This window comes from Penaeus chinensis, chromosome 6 (genome assembly GCF_019202785.1).
Source record: "Penaeus chinensis breed Huanghai No. 1 chromosome 6, ASM1920278v2, whole genome shotgun sequence".
Taxonomy (NCBI): domain Eukaryota; kingdom Metazoa; phylum Arthropoda; class Malacostraca; order Decapoda; family Penaeidae; genus Penaeus; species Penaeus chinensis.
This window is the reverse complement of record NC_061824.1, coordinates 30,227,898-30,250,397: the sequence shown is the minus strand read 5'-3', so window position 1 is coordinate 30,250,397 and position 22,500 is coordinate 30,227,898. Positions and strand designations below refer to the sequence as shown.

The 22,500-nt window shown below is 43.9% G+C and overlaps 1 protein-coding gene across 1 annotated transcript in view; it reads left to right on the top strand.

Annotated features, from left to right (window-relative positions):
- The window catches only part of LOC125026600, a 65,974-nt gene extending 44,167 nt beyond the window's left edge, over positions 1–21,807 (top strand). The window contains exons 3-31 of the mRNA XM_047615158.1: positions 2,165–2,341; positions 3,158–3,411; positions 3,944–4,030; positions 4,425–4,529; positions 5,008–5,103; positions 5,237–5,434; positions 5,676–5,947; positions 6,607–6,829; positions 7,039–7,158; positions 7,293–7,425; positions 7,670–7,815; positions 8,439–8,678; positions 9,173–9,349; positions 10,121–10,300; positions 10,644–10,787; positions 11,038–11,222; positions 11,352–11,526; positions 11,718–11,960; positions 13,276–13,455; positions 13,978–14,163; positions 14,390–14,548; positions 14,959–15,167; positions 15,555–15,684; positions 16,108–16,261; positions 16,800–16,951; positions 17,212–17,442; positions 17,697–20,077; positions 20,676–20,969; positions 21,674–21,807. Coding sequence (XP_047471114.1) covers positions 2,165–2,341; positions 3,158–3,411; positions 3,944–4,030; positions 4,425–4,529; positions 5,008–5,103; positions 5,237–5,434; positions 5,676–5,947; positions 6,607–6,829; positions 7,039–7,158; positions 7,293–7,425; positions 7,670–7,815; positions 8,439–8,678; positions 9,173–9,349; positions 10,121–10,300; positions 10,644–10,787; positions 11,038–11,222; positions 11,352–11,526; positions 11,718–11,960; positions 13,276–13,455; positions 13,978–14,163; positions 14,390–14,548; positions 14,959–15,167; positions 15,555–15,684; positions 16,108–16,261; positions 16,800–16,951; positions 17,212–17,442; positions 17,697–19,928 — 6,788 coding nt within the window. The 3' untranslated portion in view covers positions 19,929–20,077; positions 20,676–20,969; positions 21,674–21,807. The remainder of the gene's footprint in view (positions 1–2,164; positions 2,342–3,157; positions 3,412–3,943; positions 4,031–4,424; positions 4,530–5,007; positions 5,104–5,236; positions 5,435–5,675; positions 5,948–6,606; positions 6,830–7,038; positions 7,159–7,292; positions 7,426–7,669; positions 7,816–8,438; positions 8,679–9,172; positions 9,350–10,120; positions 10,301–10,643; positions 10,788–11,037; positions 11,223–11,351; positions 11,527–11,717; positions 11,961–13,275; positions 13,456–13,977; positions 14,164–14,389; positions 14,549–14,958; positions 15,168–15,554; positions 15,685–16,107; positions 16,262–16,799; positions 16,952–17,211; positions 17,443–17,696; positions 20,078–20,675; positions 20,970–21,673) is intronic.
- Positions 21,808–22,500: the final 693 nt, after the last annotated feature.

The following is a 22,500-nucleotide window of genomic DNA, read 5'->3' as shown; positions in this document are numbered from 1 at the left end:
AGATAGATAGATAGATAGAAAATAGATAGATGAACATATCGATAAAGAGACAGATATATATATATATATATATATATATATATATATATAGATAGATAGATCGGTAGATATGTAGATAGATAAGTATTTAGATATATATGAAGATAGATAAGTAGATAGATAGATATGTAGATAAATAGATAGATAAAAGTAGATGATAGATAGACAGGTAGATAGAGAAGTAGACAGATAGATAAATAGGTAGACAGACAGATAGACAAATAAATGGACAGGTAGATGGTTAGATAGATAGATAAATAGATAGGCAAACAGACAGATAGATAAATAGATAGGCAAACAGACAGATATATAAATAGATAGAGAGATAAACAAAAGATAAAGGTAGTGTGAGACAAATAGACAGACAGACAGATAGATAAATAGACAAATAGACGGAAAGATAGATGAATATATAGATAAGCAGATAGACGAACTGACAAACATACAGACAAATAGACAGATACATAGATATACAGGGAGATAGAAGAGAGAGAGATTAGGGAGGCTGTGAGGAAGATAGGTGGATAGATAGATAGACAGACATACAGACACAGGCAGGTAGATTTTTAGATAGATAGATAGATAGATAAATAGAAGATAGATAGTTAGATAAACAAATACACAAATAAATAGATAGATCAGTAGATAGACAGACAGACAGGTGGATAGATAATTAAATCACTGCGGTAGTATTTGTAGATAAGAAGAGACAGACAGCGATAAGTATGCATCGTTGCAAACCTCCTAATGATCAGCGCCGTGCCATCTTGCCTGCCCTGCCTCTTGCAATGGGTGTTGCATCGTGCAGCTAGACATGATGACGTCCTGGGAAGCGAGACCTTTTCCATGGCAGGTCTCGAGGGTGAAATACGGCATGACCCACGCGGTGATCCTCTGTGCCTGCTGACCTTTGACCCTTCACCTGTGGGGAGGCCCAGTGAAAGTCGTCCGGTTGGCCTTGACCTGTTTGTTCTCTCATGCTGCATGGCGGGCAGAGGCGTGGCTCTGGCAACACTGCATGAGTAAGCCACACCGGTTCTGTTTGCACTGTACCGACTAGTCACACCGGTTTGGGGAACATTCTACGTTATTGTGCATTATTGTTTTAAAAAGTATCATGCGCACCATGGAGAAACGTGTGGGATCTAATTAACAGTTGAAAACTTGCTACCATGGTCATACCTCTTGAGATAATTATAGGCATTATCGATTTCACTAAAATGCATGCCCAGTTTTAAAACCCCTGCAGTACTGGGTCATTTAAAGGCATGATGGATATTTTATGAAATGAATACATGCGTCTTATTCTTTTGAATTTCATATAAGAATTACAGCATAACCTTCAGAGAAGGAAACAGAATTAATAGAATTCCATTTCCCTCATGACTGGCACGGATAACAAAGCTCTGGAAACGTGAATGCGATAATAAATTTCACTGAGGTAACTCCGCCAAATGAGTCAGGACAATTCCCTGCACTATGTCTCTGTTCTCGGCTCGGCAATTGCGCATTGTCTCTTCCTGAATTCATGCACTAGTTGTCAATGACGTAATTCGGACGTCTTCAAGAATTCGCCATGTGTGCAGTTGTTTGTTATAGCATTCTTTTGTCTCTGGTGCCTGACTTTCTCCCTGTGGCTGACTGCTGCTCTCCGCGGCAGCTGTTAGGCTCAGTGGCATACGTCCTGCCCACTCGCAGCTCTATTTCTGTATGTATGTGTGTTTGTGTGTGTAAGCATATAAGTACAAGCCTGTATATGCACTCCATGGATTTATGTATACATGGACACACACACACACACACAATATATATATATATATATATATATATATATATATATTCAAATATATGTATATATACATATGTATATATATATTCAAATTTATGTATATATACATACATGCATATATATATATATATATATATATATATATGTGTGTGTGTGTGTGTGTGTGTGTGTGTGTGTGTGTGTGTGTGTGTGTGTGTGTGTGTGTGTGTGTTGTGTGTACATACATATATATATATACATCTATTCATACGTATACATATACATGTATGTATATGAATACTACACTTGCGCACCAAATTCTCCTACCTTCGCCTCCTGACGCCCTCTCCCCCGCAGGCGTGGTGGTCGGGGCGTCGCGGGCGGGCGAGGGCATGATCGGGTGCGGCGGGTGGCGCGCAGGCGGCGTGGAGGCTTACGAGGCGCTCCGCTGGTCGCTGGCCAGGATCAACCAGAACGTGGGCGGCATCGGCTCCAGGATCGTGTCGGACTCCTTCGTGCCGGGCGTCAAGTTCGGTGAGTGGCGCCGCCTTTGCTTGCTTGTTTTGCGGCGCCCTTTGGTCTCTTGATTGTCTTAATGATCATCCATGTTCTTTATCATTTTCATGAGCGTACAATTCGTATGCTGGGGGGGGGGGGGGTAATATCTAGCATTAGCTTTTTAGAACACCGTAAGAATGACGATTCAGAATAAATTTTCAGATCCTATGGCAGAGGTTATCATTCTTTTATATCTGTACACTCTTGTGAAAAATGATGAAAAATATGGATAATCCATTATGCGTTGCTATTCATTATGATTAAGGTTCCTCTATAAATCATCTGTTAGTCCGTTAGTGGCACTCACGCGGAAAGATGGAATAAAAAGAAGGGGGCCATTGTATTGTAAAAAATAACTTACCTTTATTGTGATATTCTCTCATACCGAATCCCAGAAAACCTTTCAATAATAATATGTTCCAAAACCAACTTTTTTTTTTTTGTCTGAGTCCATCATATGTCTAAAACCACCCATAAAAAAAGAAAATCACCAAAATCACAAAATACCCATTAAACCGTCCAACACCATTAAAATAACAAGATAATCACCCATAAGAAACGCATCAATGCCCGTCCCCTCTTCTCCCCCAAGTCAAATTAATTACCATAAACCACCCATCAAAACATCCCATCAGATTATCCAAAATCACGCACGAATAATAAAATAATCACCAATAACAATCAGTGCATCAGTATCCCCTCAGAGTCTGTTTAATTACCATTCTCCCCCCCCCCCAAAAAAAAAAAAAAAAAAAAAAAATTACAGCTCTCCTTACCTCACCCCTCCTCCAGGTCTCCATGTCTACGACTCCTGCAACCACGGGGAGAGAGCCGTGGCGGGCGTGGGCGAGGTGTTCCCGGTGGTACGGGAGGGCCCTTCGTCGTGCTCGCCCCTCAGCAACGACACCCTCTTGGCCCTGGGCGTGCTGGACCTCACGGGCGTCACCTCCACCCACCAAAGCCTCTCACATCTCCTTCACAAGTACCACGTGCCGGTCGTCGAGGCGGCCGCCCACACTTACATACCGCAGAAGGAGCGAGGGCAGGTACGTGGGCGGGGAAGGGGGTGGGGAAAGGGGTAAGGGAAGAGGGTGGGGAAGGGGTGGGGAATGGGTGTGGGAATGAGGGTGGGGAAGGGGGTGAGGGAGGGGGTGGGGAAATGAGTAAGATGAGTGACTGAATGAGATGAGTTATTGATTTGGAATGAGTTTGGTGAATAGAAATTAAGAAGTATACGTGGGGTTAGGATAACTGTTTTGCCTAATCTGCGGCACTGATCAGTAAACAAATGCTCTGAATTGATGAATACATTATGTCACTGAGAAGTAACTCTTAATCAAGCAAAACATTCTTCAAAAAAATACACTAACACTGACACAAAAAGCCAAACCCACACTCAAACAAGCACACGAACACCCAAACAAACACACAAACACATAATTAAAGTATTCCCTTAATCCTTACTAACAACGAAAACCACCGAACAAAAAAGAAAAGAAAAGCTGACAGGAATCCGACCCCCCCCAAGTAGAGGTTCACACACTTAAGCGAACTCTCTCTCAATCCTCTCGCCCTCAGGCTCTGCTAGAATTTCTCGCCGAGCTCAAGTGGGACTCGACCGCTCTCCTGGTCCTCGATGACGATTACAGCTTCGAGGTCGCCAAGGTGAGTCTCTACTGGCTATCCTCCAAGCATGTCTACGTTTCTTATATATTTTTTTTTCATCTAGTGATCGTCTGGGTAACTGGAAATTCATAAAAGGATTTAGGGTTAAATTAGGATGTTGTTTGCGTTGCTTACCAGACGGGTTTGAATTCCTTGTACCTGCTTGTTAACTTTATTTAAGATTCGTTGGATATAAAATGTGATGGTGGAATTATTTTCTATCACCCTGCAGAATATCAATTATAAGTTATTATATAAAAATCATAATTCATCAAGGTTATATGCAAGTCATATACATATACACGTCAAAAATTCAAATATATACTGGAATTTATACTTATAATGATTTATAAACTTTATATATACGTCACCCCGTTCACGTTGATTCCCCTAGGTGGTGACCGAAGGAGCAGGAAATTTCAATGTTTGCATCAGTAATGTGGTAAGAGTGCCGATGTTGCCGCCATACCCCGAGGACACGGACCAACAGGGCGAACAGGTAGGAGTGTGTACTAACTTAATCCACACCTATGACTCTCACTCTCTCTTCCTCGATCTTTCAAAGTCTCTCTCCTTCTCTCTTCCTTGATATTTCAAAGTCTGTATTTCTCCCTCCCTCTCTCTTTCTCTTTCTCTCTCTCTCTCTCTTTTTCTTTCTCTCTCTCTCTCTCTCTCACTCTCTCTCTCTTTCTCTCTCTCTCTCTCTCTCCCTCTCTCTCCCTCTCCCTCTCCCTCTCCCTCTCCCTCTCCCTTTCCCTCTCCCTCTCCCTCTCCCTCTCCCTCTCCCTCTCCCTCTCCCTCTCCCTCTCCCTCTCCCTCTCCCCCTCTTCTCTCTCTCTCTCTCTTTTTCTCTCACTATTTCTATACATCTGTACCAATGTCAGTAATAATGTCTATATATATAATATATAAAGTTATTGTATTTTTAAAAGATCACATCAACCGTTTTCCTTACATCCACGTCTTTTCTTCTCCAGAGCAACACGCAGTACCGGGACCTGGTGCGGACGGCGACGAGCGACGGTCAGGTGAGCGGGGTCGTCGTGGTCGCCAGCGGATTTCCTCTCATCCAGGTCAGTCGGTGACGTCATTTTTCCGAATCTCATGACGGGAATTCGATAAGATAAGTCCTACGCTGTCCTCTGCTGAATTCCCATGACATGTTGTGAAGGAGTCCTGCAATGTCGTTTTGACTTCCTCCCACAGATCCTGGCTGCCATCAGAGCCGAGACCTCCGCCAGCCGAAAAGTCTATTGGATCCTCTCTGATCTTCCTGACGAGGAGGTTGATCTTATCCGTCACGCTGCCAGGATAGCGAGGGGCGTTTGGGTGGTGGCGCACGACCCCCTCGCCATGGAAAGTTTCGAGGACCACTGGAGGCTCCTGCAGGACGTCAAGATCACGGTCAGTCTGCCTTTGTCGTTGGGAATATGTTCTTTTCTAGATTGATTTTGTCATTCATGATGATAATAAGCACATAAAAGGAATGAAAAAGATGAGACAAAAATGATGGTGAATTTAACTCTGACTTGCGAAATATGAGAATAAAGGAAATATGAGACAACAAAAAATGACAATGACGATACATAAGAGGAAGAGAAAAGAAGAAAGATGAAAAAGATAACCAAATATCTCTGACCCGCAGCCCACCCCGGAGAACGAGTGGGTGCTGGGTTACTTCCAGCAGTCCAAAAGGTGCCAACTGGCGGGTCTGCCCAAGAGCATCCTCGAGCCGCTGGACGCCGACAAGGACTCCGACGAACCGCCCAAGGAACTGCCGCCGTGTCTGTCGTTCCGCATGAGAGACGACGACCTGGACGTGCTGGCCAGGACGCGCGCGGTCGTGCCGGCCATCCACGGCCTCTTCACGTTCTTCACCGCCATGAAAAACGCGTGGAAGCTGAAGTGCAGGAACAGGTGCGTCCGGCGCTGCATCCCGCCTTGTTGTCTTCCACTAGAGTCTCTTTCGAAAAGAATGACAGGAAGGAAGCGCGGGCGGTGACGAGTTCTCTTAATTGACCCATTTCCCTCTTTTGCGGGGTTTGTTATTATTGTCTTGCTGATAACATCACCGGAATCGGCAGCGGTTCCGTTTCATCATTCAGTCACACACACACACACACACACAATATATATATATATATATATATATATATATATATATGTATATATATATATAAACATTAAAGTTATGTTATATGACATTTACAATCTATTATTTTACCACAAAGTAAGGATGTATTCTTTTGAAGTATAATTGACAGATCATAAAGTGGATAAAAAGAGAGATTAAACACAACTGCGTGATAATGGGATGTATTACGTTTTTGGTGTATAAAAGGAAAGAAAATGTTGAACATGTCTCTAAAAAAATAAAAATGTTGTTATCTATATCTGCACATGCATCATTTTCTTTTGAACATGTTGATATACCTTTCAGTGTACACAATATAAACCAAAGACAGTACATGAAAAAAGTTTTTTTTTTATATCTGCCTATTTGCAATTTTTAGTCAACATTTTTATTTATTCATCAAGCAAAATGACGTAAACCCAACCCTTTTCCCAAACTCAAGGCGCGGCGTGTGTCAAGAACTGCAAGATTTGGAAAGAGAAGAACTGCAGACGGACTTCCTCTCTCCCTTGAGATTTCTCCATCAGGGTCCGGGCTCCCGCAGTCACGCAGGTCTCAAGGGCGGCAAAATGCGCACCGACCCACCCGGGACGCTCTCAGGAACTTCCTTAGGCCTATACCGTATTCTTGCTATTCCTGGAAATTCGACCGTTACCGCCCATCAGGTATGTTGTGCGTCTTTATCCCTTTATTGGAGGTGTGTATCTTTGACAAGAGGATTTGTTTTATATTTCAGGATTGTGAGGCTTGTAAGTTATGTACTCTTGGATATATGTATCTCAACGAGGGACGAAGAACACTTGCGCTGAAGAAAAATCTTGAGATATATGGGTCGTAAGCTGTTTATACTCATAAGGAGTCATTCATTTCACAGACCTTCGTGATGGACAACTCCACGCTACGAGTCACAGGCGAGTCATACGTCTCCAAAAGGAATGGCTGCTCTCAGGGTGCCTGCAACTCGTGCTTAGACGGCCCTGGAAACCTCATGCAGGTAGGATTTGCTTGTCTTAATTCTCATTTTGATTTTTATCCCCGTTGTACCTTTTATAGTCTTGACGGGTATGATACAAGTCTTTGATGAAAAAAGAAAGGAAACATTTAAGTATAAATCCATTTGGCTTGTAGGTGACTCCTGGGCAGCCGGTGAACACGACGACAGTAGCACCGACAGTAGAAGCGGAGGACCACGTGTTATTGCCCTCCTCAGACCGGGTGGTTCTCACGGCACTCTTCCCCATTCATCAACCTTCGCCGGACGGTATATTTCAAACAACAATATTATTGTTATCATTATTATTACTATTATTAGATTTTTAGATTCTTTTTCATGTTTTACGATTTCAATTTATATTTTCTTATCCAATCAAAAATAATCTCGTATCTTCAATTAGCTTGGACAATTTGATTTTTCTCTCACTTTTCTTTGCGGATAGTTTTATCATTTCGCTTTCAATGATTCCTTGTTTGTCAATCCGCATTTCCACGCTCACGACCTCCTGCAGGATCGGACTGCGGGGAAACCATCAACGAGGAGATCCTTCAGGAGGTGGAGGCCTTCCTGTGGGCGGTGGACCAGATCAATCAACACCAGAAATTGCTCCCTTCTACCACCCTCGGCGCCCTCGTCCTCGACACCTGCGGCTCCAGGGTGGGTATGGGCGGGTCCTCGGTGAATGCATACGAGCGCTGATAATGTGTGGATGCGGATGTATGCTTAGGGAGTAGTGTGAATGTGGATGTATGGTATATACAGTATATGGTATACCTAAGGATGGGTATAGATGAGGAATACGGCAGTTGTGTATCTGGTAGTGGTTAGAAGAGAAATATGTCTTTTAGGGAGGAAATATATAAACGTTTGAAGATGTGGAGAACCTGCATGCAAAAACTGATTACAAAAAAAAAAAAAAAAAAAAAAAAAATCAAAGAGAAAGCACAAGAACAAACTTGTATAGACGTGGGCGAGGTTGTCTGCGTGGGTTTGGTTCACGTGAGCACACTTATATTGACGTGTAGTAGGCGTGTTCAAGACTAAGTCTATTCAGTTTGTGAAAAGGAAAGTGCGATTAGCATTACGATTAGAAGCTGTGCTCTCGCGGCGTTATGATACAAGGTACTACGGACAGACGAATTACGAATGCATTTTGATATTTTACAACAGCTGGAATAATAGGAAAAGCCAAATGAGTCATAATAATTCCTGAGGTCACTGACTTCTTTAAAGTACGTTTCGTGTGCCTTGCGCCTACTATACTGTACATTCGCCCACAGATTCGAACCATGAACCAGGTCACGAGCTTGGTCAAGGGAACTCTACCGGGCATCGACGTGAATATCAACGACGTCCAGATGTTCGTGACTTCGCTTGACCCCGAGACGGCCCGGGTCACGGGAGAGATCCTTTCCTCCCTCAACGTGACCTCTGTCAACATGGGTCCGTCGCAGGCACACTCGCCCTACGCCCTGCAGATGAGTCCTCCCATCAACAAGGAGGCTGAGGCCATGGTGCAGGTGAGCGATGACGTAACGATACCCTACCTCCTCTGGTTTTGCTTGTTTCTAGTCGGATGTATCCATCACTTCCTTGTAATGTATTTGTTACTTCCTTATAATACATCTCTTACTATATATATATCTATTACTTCCTAATAATATATATATATATATATATATATATATATATTGATATTACTTTCTTATGACATATCTATTACTTCCTTATGACATATATATTACTTTCTTATGATACATCTATCACATCCTTATAATGTATCTATCACATCCTTATAATGTAGCTATCACAATAGTATAATACATCTACCATTTTCTTAAAATATATCTATCCCTTCCTTGTTATTCATCTATTATTTTCTTATAAGATGCCCATCACTTATTTCATCCTTTACAAAAACGATTATCACCAGCCCCTTTTTTCCCATTTTGTCTGCTCTTCGAAAAAACTTCAAAGACCTTTACGCAAATTAATCGTTCTTTCTCCACTGAAGATGCTGAGGTTCCTGGGATGGGATTACGTGTCCTTGGTGGTATCCTCGGAAGATGCCGAGAACATGGCGGGCGCGGAAGCCTTCAGGACGGTGGCGAGGGCGTCTCGGGTCTGCCTCGCTCTCGACCTCAAGATGGTTCCCCTCGAGGCTGAAGGGTCTGCCACGCTCGCTGACCAGGTAATGTTCAAGTTTTTAATCGTATGATCTATGTAAGTAAATAATAATTGTTTATACGTATATACATACATACATACTTATAAACACACATCCATCCATCCATCCATCCATCCATCCATCCATCCATCCATCCACCCAAACATCCATCCATCCATCCATCCAGCCATCCATCCATCCATCCATCCATCCATCCATCCATCCACCCAATCATCCATCCATCCATCCATCCATCCATCCATCCATCCATCCATCCACCCAAACATCCATCCATCCATCCATCCATCCATCCATCCATCCATCCATCCATCCATCCATCCACCCAATCATCCATCCATCCATCCATCCATACATACATACATCCATCCATACATCCATCCATATAAACATATATACATACATACATACATACATACATACATACATACATATATATATATATATATATATACACACACACACACATACGTACATGCAAACATACATACACACACATACACATACATACATAAGAGTAAATGACATATGCGTCTGGCTGTGGTGATTTAGTATATATTGCAGTGATATTGCTTTATTTTACACACACACACACACACACACACACACACACACACACACACACACACACACACACACACACACACACACACACACACACACAAATATACATGCAAACGCACATATGATCACTCACGAGCAACCACACAAAACTGAAAAATGGATAGAAACTCATTAAATAAAATAACGCAACCCCCTACCCCCCTCCTGCGCCAGATCGTGGAACAACTGACGGAGAAGGCGGTCGTGGGCGCAAGGGGCGTGATTCTCTTCCTGACCCTCGAAGACACAAAGGCGCTCCTGCAGGCGGTTCAGAAGGCGGTGTCTTTCCACCGACTCCACAAGCACCAGATCGTGTTCTTGGGCACAACCACTTGGGGAGACCATAAGGACCAGGTACAGTTGTTGTTCCCGTTTCCTCTGATTTTAATGGGTGGCGATAAGAAAAAAAAAAAAAAAAAAAAAAGGGTTTGTTCCATTTTTTCTCCATACACTTTAATAATAAAAATAATACATGTAGGGTCCCGGAGGGGTTAAGACTTAAACAGTCAGTAGCGCGTCTTTCCATTTTCTATAATGATATTCATGCTATAAACCAATCAATTATATAATATTCGAACCTGTAAATGCACAAAAACCTGGGTAAACATGACAAACTCCGACGGTGGAATTCTATATAATCGAACCTCGCACTATATTTAACTTTCTACTCGCATTCTACTAAAATCTATTCTTACAGTTGCGTGAAGTTGACGCGGAGATAGGCGGCGTGCTTGCGCTGAAGGACGGCCAGCAGGATGTCAGGGACTTCATCGCTCACTATCGCCTCTTGGACCCGGAGAAGAATACACGAAATCCTTGGTTCAAGCAGTACTGGGAACAAGTATGCACATACAGGGCTTTATTATTTTTTGTGCTAATCAATTTTTGCTACATAGAGGTTGTTATTCACTGCTGATGATGAATCGGTTTGTATATTGTTTCGATTATTTATTGGTGATTAATAGGTTTGTATTAAACGAAAATTGTGCATGATATTTTATGAGTATTTTATCGATATATATTTGCCGATAACGACACGGCAGATCTATTTTCACATATATATATATATATATATTTTTTTTTTTTTACAGGAATTCGGATGTGTGGGAATAGCGTGCCTGCTTGAGGGCAAACCGACGCCCGTGGTGCCCTACGCCTCGGTTCCCTCGACGCCCAGGGTCATCCAGGCCGTCTTCTCCTTCGGCGCCGCTCTCACTCAGCTCTTGGGCCACTTGTGTCCTCACGCCGGAGGGAAGATCTGCCCGGGGTTGCCCAAGTAAGGATGAGACTTTGGAATTTTCGAAAGTTATGGGTTTTCGTTGATATCATTTGTCACGGAGAATGTTCATGAAAAAAAGACATATGAGACCTCCTTTGTCACAACTGAACACTTTCTCTCCTGCAGGTGGCGCCAGAGAACCGTCCTAAACGAGTTTCTTCGGAACACTGAGGTTTCCCGTGTGGATAAGCCCTCCGAGTATTTCCAATTTACTGAGAATTTCCACGGCAACGCTCCCCTCGAGGTGTTCAACCTGCGCCGCGCTCCGCCATCTTCTGTTCACAAGTACAAATACGAGAAGGTGAGGCGAAACTTTCCCAAAGGCGATCTGAATTCTAGTCCTCACAGTGAATCCGTCTTCACCATTATCGAAATCAAATGTGTGATATAAAACTTAATATCGTCAGCTTTCATCTGCGATATCAAATGCCTTTTTCATTTTCCCCCCATTTTGTTTTCCGGCCAATAAACTTCCCTGCGTCACTCCTACAGGTGGGTCGCTACGTCGACGGTTCCCTGACGCTGGGGAACGCCATGGCCGAGTACCACAACGGAACGGTGACGGTGATGGAGCGCCTCACATCCTCCTGCACCTCCAACTGCGCCTCCTGTCACTCTCCCGAGGCCGATCACGTGTTCCTTGAGTCCCCGGATCAGCTTTACATCCTGGCTACCTTCAACGTGCACGAGAAGGGAGACAAACCCCTTGAGTGTGGGCCGCTGAGGGGAGATAGGGTCAGTTTTCCTTTTTGGGAGGTTTTTATTTCCATTGCTTGGCGTAGAAAAGGTTCTTCAGCCTCGATATAGTTGTTTATGTCCACATTCTTGTATACTTGTTTTGATTGTCTCTGTCTGTCTGTCCATCTGTCTGTCTCTCTCTCTCTCTACCTCCCTTCCTGCCCTCCTTTCTCCATCCCTCCATTCCTGCCTTTCTTTTTCCCTCCCTCCCCCTCTCCCTCCCTCCCTCCCTCCTTCCCTCCTCCCCCTTTCTTAACTTCTCTCTTCTCTCTATCTCCCTTCCCATTATATCTTTATGGTATATTTATATCTTTACATTACCACTGATTATATCAGTCGTCGACTTTATGTAGAAAAAGTCTACGGGGAATCACACTTTCACCATAAGTATACACTATATACCTGTGCGACTTAACCTGCGGGGGGCGCGCCCCCTAGGAGGGCTTCAGCATTTTCTAAAGAAGGCGCGAGCCTTTGGATAAAAGGTAGTAATTTCTCTAATTATCTTTGTTATTCTCTTAACGAGAGCATATTCACATAATAGAAAGTTTAATTATATTGCCACTAATTCATACCCATTAAAAAGACTAAAAACATACTTACAATTTTCTTTAAAATCTGGGAGGGAATTTTATTTACAGATGCAAGGGAGGTGTGGAGGGAATGTGCTAGTTAAAAAATTAAGAACCAATTCCATATTCAGATTCATATCAAAATTCGTATACAAAATTCATATCAACTAAGTGGCCATTAGGGAATCGTGTATCGGGGGGGGGGGGGGGGGGGGGGGGGGGGGGGGGGGGTAACCATGAACAAGATATTAATATCATCGAAGTTTCTATATGAACAACTTTCCCTCACACTAGTTTTTTATATGAAAACGCATCCAATGAAAACGCATCAAATGAATTAAACATAAGTGTAAAACTCTTTTGATTATGATTTAGACGTGTACTACCGATGGCCATTTTATTTACTTCAAGTACACATAACTATGTTTCTATAAACGTGCGCGTTTGTCTGTATATTTAATTTTGTGTATAACGTTCTTTTCTACAACAGTATCAACATGCGTGTAAGTGTGAACGAGTTTAAGTATAGTAAGTTTGTGTGAGCGCATGTGAGCATATGCAGTTGTATATGTTTATGTATGAATTAATATTCATAGGTTTATAATAACTCACCCGTGTTACCCTTTAAATTCCTATAGTTTTTATCTATGATTTAGTTTGGTTCACGATCTTAACAAAATACACATGCTTATTCACACAGTCGTTCTTACAACAATAACAATAAACGTTTTTAACCACAGGGCATCCAGAGTGTCGAGTCGTTGCTTTGGTCTCTGGAACAAGTGAACGCTGACCCCGACGTCTTGCCCGGGGTGACGTTGGGGGCCATCGTGTTGGACGCCTGCAGTAGTAAGGAGAAGGCCGTGCGCGACGTCACAAATTTCCTGACGGGAAATATACCTGACAGAATGAGGGAGAAGGTAAGTTTCCGGTTGCGAGGTTTCGGTGAAATTGCCTGCAAAATGTGTTTTTTTTTAAGTATAGTATACTTGTATATATATATATATATATATATAGATAGATAGATAGATTGATAGATATACATGTGTGTGTGTGTGTGTTAAGATATTGGATGAAGAGTTATGTAGTGTTGAAGATATTGGGTAAGTGAATTATTTAGTGTTGCAGTGTTTAAAAATACTGAATGAATGGAATTTAGTATTGATTTTGGATTCACTGAGAGATACGAAGCACAATCATCGACATAGACAGTTACTAAGACTCCTCTTATTTCACTTCTAGCATTGAAGTGAATAGTATTGATAATCATATATTTATAACAAAATACTCATAAGACTCCTTAAATGCCCTTAGTTCTTATATCTGAATTATCAAATACTTAGCTTGGTTCATGATTCTATTAGACAAAAGATAGATGTTTATTCTCACAGTCATGATTAACTTAATTATCGTTACGACACCGCTCATTTCACTTCTCACAGGTTCCTTCTGCAAACAACATCGTGGGCATGATAGCGGGCGGGATCGGCGAGGAGGTGCGACAGGTGATTGACGTGACGCAGCCCTACGGGATCACCACCGTCGCCACGCAGGCCACGAGCACCGCCTTCTCCAACACCCGCCGTTTTCCCGCGCTTCTTCGCCTCGCACCGCCCAATGACGTCACCGTGAGTCTTTTGTTTCTATTTTTATCCACCCTACTATAAAAAAAATACTGTAGTTTGATTTATAAGTGATTGCTTTATCCCTAATTTCTGAAGATAACAACGAAAAACATAATAAGACTAGCGTGATGACTAATAACATTCTAAAACACATATATCGTATCCAAAATCAATCACGTAAAAAGAAAAAAACATTTAATCTCTCTATCTCTCTTATCTCCTCTCCCAGGGAAGTGCCATTGCGTCCCTTCTTCTCTACTGGCGATGGGAGGTGTTTAGCGTCGTGTATTCTGACGGAGGCGCCCCCGGGGATGTGCAAAAACATTTACTGAGGGAAACAGAGGCACACAACCTCAAAGCCGCCATGGCTGAGCCGATCCCCCTCAAGGTAAATAGATAATTATTTGAAACGTTTATTCCGAGGTCTAGAGAAGTAGATTTTGTTTTAATCCAAGATCTGTATAGGTAGATTTATAACATGTATTTTGTTTTTTATATAATCATGTCACTTTCGTGTTATAGAAATATAAACATCCGATATTTTTGTCGTTTATTTAGGCTGCCTTTAGATTTCAGCATTTCATATTATTATTTAACAATTTATTAAGAAATATTTTGGGGATATATGACTTGTTGCTTTTTAAGAATTTAATTTTGATTTAACTCCGATTGCTTCTTTCATTTTACTGCTGGTTTTGTCAAATGAGAAAAAAACATATGAACTTTACATGGAAAGGACAATTTGCACGTTCTCATCCAAGTCCACTCAGCTATTCAACTCCATCCACTCTCCCGCAGGTGGACCAGGTGGAATACATGCTGGGCGTGTGGAGTCGGCTGGCGGAGGCGGCGCAGCAGGGGGCGCGGGCGGTGGTGCTGCTTCTGGAGCCTCACCACGCCGCGCTGTTCCTGCGGGCGGCGGCCGGTCTGCTGGAGGAGGGGCTTCTGAGGCCCGGGGATTTCGTGTTCCTGATGGAGGACTCGCCGTTGCCCTACATCAAGCACGAGTGCGTGGCGCCTACGTCGGGGGGGGGGGGGGGGGGGTGTATCACACACAAATACATATATCTAAATCATAATACACAGCAAAAAATAGCAATTGTATAAAACACACACACACACACACACACACACACACACACACACACATACACACAAACACACACATACAGATGCATATATATATATATATATATATTGATATATTGATATAGATATAATCATATAAATAAATGAATAAACAAATAAATAAATAAATAAAAATATTTTTACATACTTATGAATTATAAACTGCAAAAACAGCAATCGTATACAAAAACAGTCATGAAGAGTACAGATAGCGTAAAGACATAAAGATGTTCCAAAGCCACAGTGACCAACCGTCCTTCCCGCAGGACGGAGGCTCTGGGCATGATTGTGCTGCAGCCCATCAGCGGCGCCGTCCCCGCCTTCTCCAACTACTTCAGGAGTCTGTCGCTGGCGAACCACACGGCCTACCCTTGGTTCCACGAGTTTTGGGCGGAGGTGAGGATCGGTCCTTGGGTGGGAGGTCGTTTTGGTCTGAGAATGAGTAGAGTATTTTCCCTTTTTTAAGAATTTGGTTGGCCTCTTCGCGATAGTAAGAACAGTACCGATTTAATTATTTAAAGGATTCGTGTTAAATGATATATGTTATTAAAAAAAAAAAAAAAAAAACATTATCATAGTCATACATAAAGTACGGTCTTTGTATCCTGTGAGTTCGTTTTTGTCTTGGAACGTTAGAATATTTTCCCGTTTTTCATTTGATTTGATTGTTTTTTTTTTTGCAATTATAAGAATAGTGTCATATTGAATATAATATATTGTTTAAAACAACGTTATCATAAGCACACACAATACAATAAAATATACTAATAAAAAATTATGATTACGAAGCCTGTTCATCCTCCCGTTGCTTTCCTGCAGATGTTCCGTTGTCGCGGCGCCGGGTGCTTCACAGGGGCGGCGCGGAACCTCTCAGGGCACCGATTCCGACAGGCGGAGGACGTCGTCAGCACCGCCAACGCCGTCACGGTCCTCGCCAAGGGCCTCGACCGCTGGCGCCGCGAGGCATGCCCGGGTGAGGCGCTGGGGCGGGCGGAGGATCTGGGTGGGGGGTACATACATACATACATACATACATATATCTATCTATCTAGCTAGCTATATCTATCTAGCATGAAAGAGAGAGAGAGAGAGAGAGAGAGAGAGAGAGAGAGAGAGAGAGAGAGAGAGAGAGAGAGAGAGAGAGAGAGAGAGAGAGAGAGAGAGAGGGGAGAGAGGGGGAGAGAGGGAGAGAGGGAGAGAGGGAGAGAGGGAGAGAGGGAGAGAGGGAGAGAGGGAGAGAGGGAGAGAGGGAGAGAGAGAGAGAGAGAGAGAGAGAGAGAGAGAGAGAGAGAGAGAGAGAGAGAGAGAGAGAGAGAGAGAGAGAGAGAGTGAGAGAGAGATGTCTATACATAATAATAGATACAATTATAAATCTAATGTATATTTACTGAGTTACGATCGCATCATCAAGCACGAAAGCATACAAATAAGTAAACAATGAACGCCTTTTTTCCAAGCGATCGAATTTCGCCAATATAACACCCAAGCATTACCATATCCCCTTCCATCAGACAATGAGAACGGAACCTGCTCAGCGTTAACCACGGACGAACACTACCGCAACAAGCTATTTCAGTCAACACGTTCGATCACCCAGCGGGGAGTGGACGGTCGGCCTGTTGCCTTCACCGTGGATGGGCATAACAGAGCAGCTATGATACAGGTGAGTTCACGTTATCCTCACCGTCAGCTACACAGTTTCGAAGAAGAATGATGGGGTGTATGTGTGTCTTAGGTTAGATTTGTTTATTGATTTGTTTATTTATTTTTTGTAAATATTATTTTCTTCATATCTTCGTATGCACTTCTTTCTCGATTCCTTCCACTCTTTTTTATTTCCATTTCCTATTCTTTCTGCATTGCTACATCCTATTTTCTTTTCATTATCGTTTATTTCATCATTCATATTCTTTCTTCCAACAGGTCTTAAACTTCCGTCGAGTTAGTGGGCGCCATGGTGCCGGTCTCCTGCGTGTGGGGATGTTCAACGAGGAGGATGGCTTGGCACTCAATGGCACTCTTGTCGTGACCTACGATGCCGAGGGTAATGAAAGGTCAATGTCCGAGGTCAAGTCTCAGTGCATTGACCTTGAAGTATGTGGAGGCGTAGTCGCAGTCGCCAAGCCAGCCAAGAAGAGAACGCATCATCTGCAGGTATTGTCGGTTTGCCATCTGTGATTTTATACTCTATATGTATTCATCTGAATTTCTATAATATTAGTATATTCAGAGATAATTTCTTTCCATAACTCTATATGTATTCATCTGAATTTCTATAATATTAGTATATTCAGAGATAATTTCTTATTGCATAAGGACTAAAATCATTATTATTTCATATTCTAACTGGGCAGTCCTGTTCTCTGAGGATTTTGCATTAACAAGGCATCGAATCTTTGCTCGTGCAGATGTACCCTCAACAACGATTCGGCATCAGTGGTTTGGTTCCGTATCACCACCAAGGCCAAACCTTCTTCTCGTGTGGCGAGTTCTTCAGCGAAGGAATCTTCCAGAACGTGGCAGCAGTAGCTTATGCCCTCAGTCAGATCAACAGGAATGAAGTGGGTGTGGGCTTGGGGGCCATTATCTTCGACTACTGCGACAGGATAGAGCGGGCGAGGGAGAGGTTCTACAGCTTCTTCTCCGGCGAGGCCCTGGAAAGCGACGACTCGATCGTGCTCACGCCCAACCGCATCGTCGCCTCCATCAGCTTCGACGACGACGCCGCGGAGGCCGTGTCCAACATCCTCTCCTCCAACAACATCCCGCACTTCAGCTCCCCCATCGGAGGTCGCAAGCTCGCTGACCGGGACGACCAGACGATCCTCACCAGTGTTCCTTCGAGGACAGCAGAACTGCGGACGTTCCTCAGCATCCTCAGAGCTTACAAGTGGACGTTCATTAATGTGATCTATGACAACGATGATGACGGGAAGTTCATGATGGAGACGTTCCGCGAAATGGCCACGAATCAAGACGTGTGCATCGGAGACTCGCTCGGGGCGCCGCAGCGCGTGTCCGAGGAATATGCCCGGGAGCTGATCGAAACCTTGGCTGTTCCCTGGAAGCCCAGGATCGTCGTTCTTCTGATGGACGCCACGGATAACATCAGGACAATCTTAAAAGTAGCCGACAAGCTTGACGAAAGCGAGAGGTTCACTTTCCTGGCGGGCGATGCTTGGGGCAACAAGCCCAGCGTGACAAAAGGCCTGGACAGAGTGTCAGCCGGAGCTCTCACGTTCACCATGGAAACCTATGACCTCCCGGACTTCCGGATCTTCGTGGCAAACCTAACACTAGAAAACCACGAACCATTCCCGGACGAATGGTTCGAGGAATACTTCCAAAACAAATTCCAGTGTAGACTGTCCCCCAGTGAAAGAGTGCAGAGGCAATATGTGAAGGAATGCCTCGGAACGGAATCCATTCATCCTGATGACATTGTGCAGGATCCTTATGTGTTCCACACCATCCTCAGCATCAACGCCATTGCACATGGTCTGGATGCATACATAACGAAACACTGTGCAGATGCAGAGTCTATTGATGATTGCAATGTAGTTCAGGCAGAATTATTATTAGAAATCCTGCACCAGAGCGAACTCTCTCTAAATAACACAGCTGATTCTAATTCATATGACCAGGACGGGGCTTACGGCTACCACATTTGGAACTACAGGAAGCTCGGGAAGGAATATGGCTACATTAATGTTGGCAAGTGGGAGAACAGCAACATTCGTCTTGAAAAGCCGAGCATTGAGTTCAAAATCGGAACCTTTGCCCCAGATTCTTACTGCACTGAGGGCATATGCTTGGAAGTCTGTTCTTCTCAGTCGACCAAGTACGCCGCCATGGCCCTGCCAAAGCCCTTGCCCATTGACTCTAACTTCCGCAATGTGTATGGCATCATGACTAGCTCTATGAGCCTTCTGGGTATTATCGTGATTTTGGTAACGATGGTTTACTTCATGATGTCATACCCAACGGCAGCAGGAACGTCGGTTCTCGGCTACATGATCCTCATTGGCTGCCTTATGCTTTACTCTGTCAACTTCGCCTTCATCTTCCAGCCTACTGTCGGCACCTGTGCGGTAAGGAGGTTCATGATGGGTGTGGCCTATGCCATCATTTTCTCCGCAATGTTGGTAAAGGTGATACATACATGGAGGGTTATGACTTATTCATCAACTCGTGGTGATCCGGACGGGTTGAGCAGGCCCTGTGGATTGATGCTTGTGGCCATTGGCCTCACCTTTGTGCAAGTCGTCCTCGGATCCGCTTGGTTAATCCTCTACCCGCCAGGGACAGACCTCGATGGCGAGACCTGGAGATGTACGCCCACTGAACGCTTTGAGATTGACCTTGTCATCTCCCTTGTGTACGTGATGGTCCTCATAGCAGCAACGATCCTCTTTTGTTTCGAGACGTGGCATGCGGAGGAGAACTCGAAAGGAGACGCGGTGGATCCTGCTGGCCTCCCTCTTCACCACCATCGCTTGGTGCGTGTGGACGGTTGTGGCCACGCAGGCGCCCATCACCTTCCGCGACCCGGCCATCGTCATCGGCAACCTCATCTGCGCGACCGTCGTCATCCTCTTCCTGTACGCCCGCAAGATGTACCTCTACAGCCAACTAACTAAGGACGTCAAGGACCTGGAGATGAGGTCGCATTATACCGCTGCGACGTCCCTCTACAACGCCTCTCTGAACGCGCAGAAGATGGCAGACCCTTTGCCCCGCACGCCTGGGGTGGAGATCAACGCTGGCATGCCCGGCCGACAGTTCGTGGGTACGTTCGCTCTCAGCTCATTCCTGTGTCTGCACGTGAATGTCATCTCCCGAATTATTTTTGCTAATACTCAAACTCTAGGTTTCTTTAGTGAGGATGGTACAAGAGTCTTCATGTTATCCCTCTAAAACCCAAACTTTTTTTCTCTGGACATTACTTCTTGGGGTGAATCAGATGCATCTCTGCTTAGCCTTTTTGTTGTTAAATTGGGCGGAAATCTTTTAATATACGATAAAGGTTAATCTCCTCCTTCACTGGAAAATTTGGTATTTTTCTTTTTTTTTTAAGTCTGTTATTCAATTCAGTATATTCTCCTCCTCGTCTACTGCAAAATCTTCGTAAGGGTCGTACTACAGGACCTCTTTTATCTTTGGATTTTATCATCAAGCATTTTCTAGCAAGGGTAAAAGTGCGTGTTTATGAACACGTGTTTTTGTTATCGCTTGTACACTTTGGTACTGACATATGCATGTTTTCTTTTTCCTCCTTGTCTTGTCTTCTCCATGACCCGGGAACGTTTCCTCTGGGGTTTTGGTGTGGCTCCCTCCCTGTGTCCTTCGGTCGCTTCCCGCTGTGCCCGGGACGGGTAACCATGCAGTCGTGGGTAAAACTGTGAGGTTGCACCATCCGAAAGGGCCGGTGGTGGGGCGGGTCCTCGGGCCACCTCGCCCTCTCCTTCCACCTCCACGTCCCCTGGGGCCGCCTCCGCGTCATATGGGGCCGCCACTACGCCCTACGCTGGTCCCTTCACGCCCCTTGGCAAAGGGAATATCAGCGAACTCACTGTTACCGCCCGGGGCACGGAGGTGACACCAGATGCAACCAGCTATCTGTCATGGCAGCGACACGCCGTCCTCATAGGTAACGCCTCGGAAATATCAACGGGGCAAAGGTTAGACCCGAAGTGAAACAATAGGTGTGAGCCGTAAATCATCTCACGAGTTTGCATTGCTTGCACTGTAGGGGGGGTATTTCTTAGATCATGGGGTTAATATATAGCCATTTTAGTCACAGTGTTTCTAGATTACTAATCATCAAGATATGTATTTTTTTTACCTTAGGATCCTTAGCTAATATAAATTACTGCTGATATATGCACATATTTAGATTTACTTACTCTACATAAATATAGAATCCCGAAACAAAAAGTATGAATTAAAATGTAGATTATTTTAGAGAAGTATTAAAGCCAACAACCACAGAAAATTAAACTGTAACAGCATTTCGGCACGTACTGTAAATTGGGTCACAAAGATGATAACGTTTTATTTTTTGTAGTGTATAGTTCAATGGCTGATATTATTTTTCGTTTCCACAGTTTATGAAGCGGTGTCAGTAACCTTTATTTTATAAACAATTGTATATATAGATATGCATGCTCGGTAAATAAACATTAAAAGATTACATAAAATGTGCAGTTAATGTACTTTTAATCTTAACTGACTACCAGAGAAGTAAATACTTATCTTCTCCATATGTCAGTATCAATATTTCCTGAGGAGAATAATAAAACCAAGACTTAATTGTCGTAACATTAAAAATGTCAACTTCACTTTCTTCATTGTCATGTGTCTTACGTATTATGTCGTGGTACAGGCGACCAGGAGGTGAGCTTCAGGACGGTGACGCTCCCTCCAGAGACTCCTCAGAGCCGCAGATCCTCCCGCCGATCCACCACGCCCTCGAGGCACTCCCTCAGGCTCTCCCTCTCCGACGAACTGCCTGAAGACCTCACCTTCGACGTCTTCGAGTCGTCCGAGGAGGAGTTCCCTGTGGACGCGCAGCACCTGAGCGATGACAACGAGGACGTGGCCGGGGCGGGCGAGGGGGCGGCCAGCAAGGACATCGGGCAGAGGGACCGCCTGCCGTCCATCCGGCGAGTCGGCTCCAGACAGATGCTGGTCTTCCTCACTGACGGCAACACTATAGGTGAGTCTTTCCTCGGTGCCAGCGGACGGCAGGTATTAAGTGGGTTTTTGTTGATTAGCAGAGAAAGCTCTGTTTGTCTTAGTATACGAATTTTAATCATGATACATTCACTCTCCTCCAACTTAAAGTGCCATGTGTCTTTTTCCGTACAGGCGATGTGTCAAGGATTTAGTCACCTCGCTGGTGGTGCCACATCATCCTGACGTACGAATGCCACCAGGTCGCTGCGACTGAGCACAGTGGCAGCAACACTCACAGCCTTATTTTTATTGGTGGTGATCGTAAGTCTGTGGAAACGGTTGGATAATTTGAAATCAGAGCTAATGACTACCAGCGTAAAGCAAGATTTTTGGGGAAAATAAAAGAGAAAAGGGCGTGGTGTTGGAGGGGTCATTAACATTTTATTTATTGTCATTTACGGATTGGTGTCCTATTAGTGTTGCATTTATTCTTGCTTTTAATCTTGGAAATATGCATTATTGTTTAATATTTCT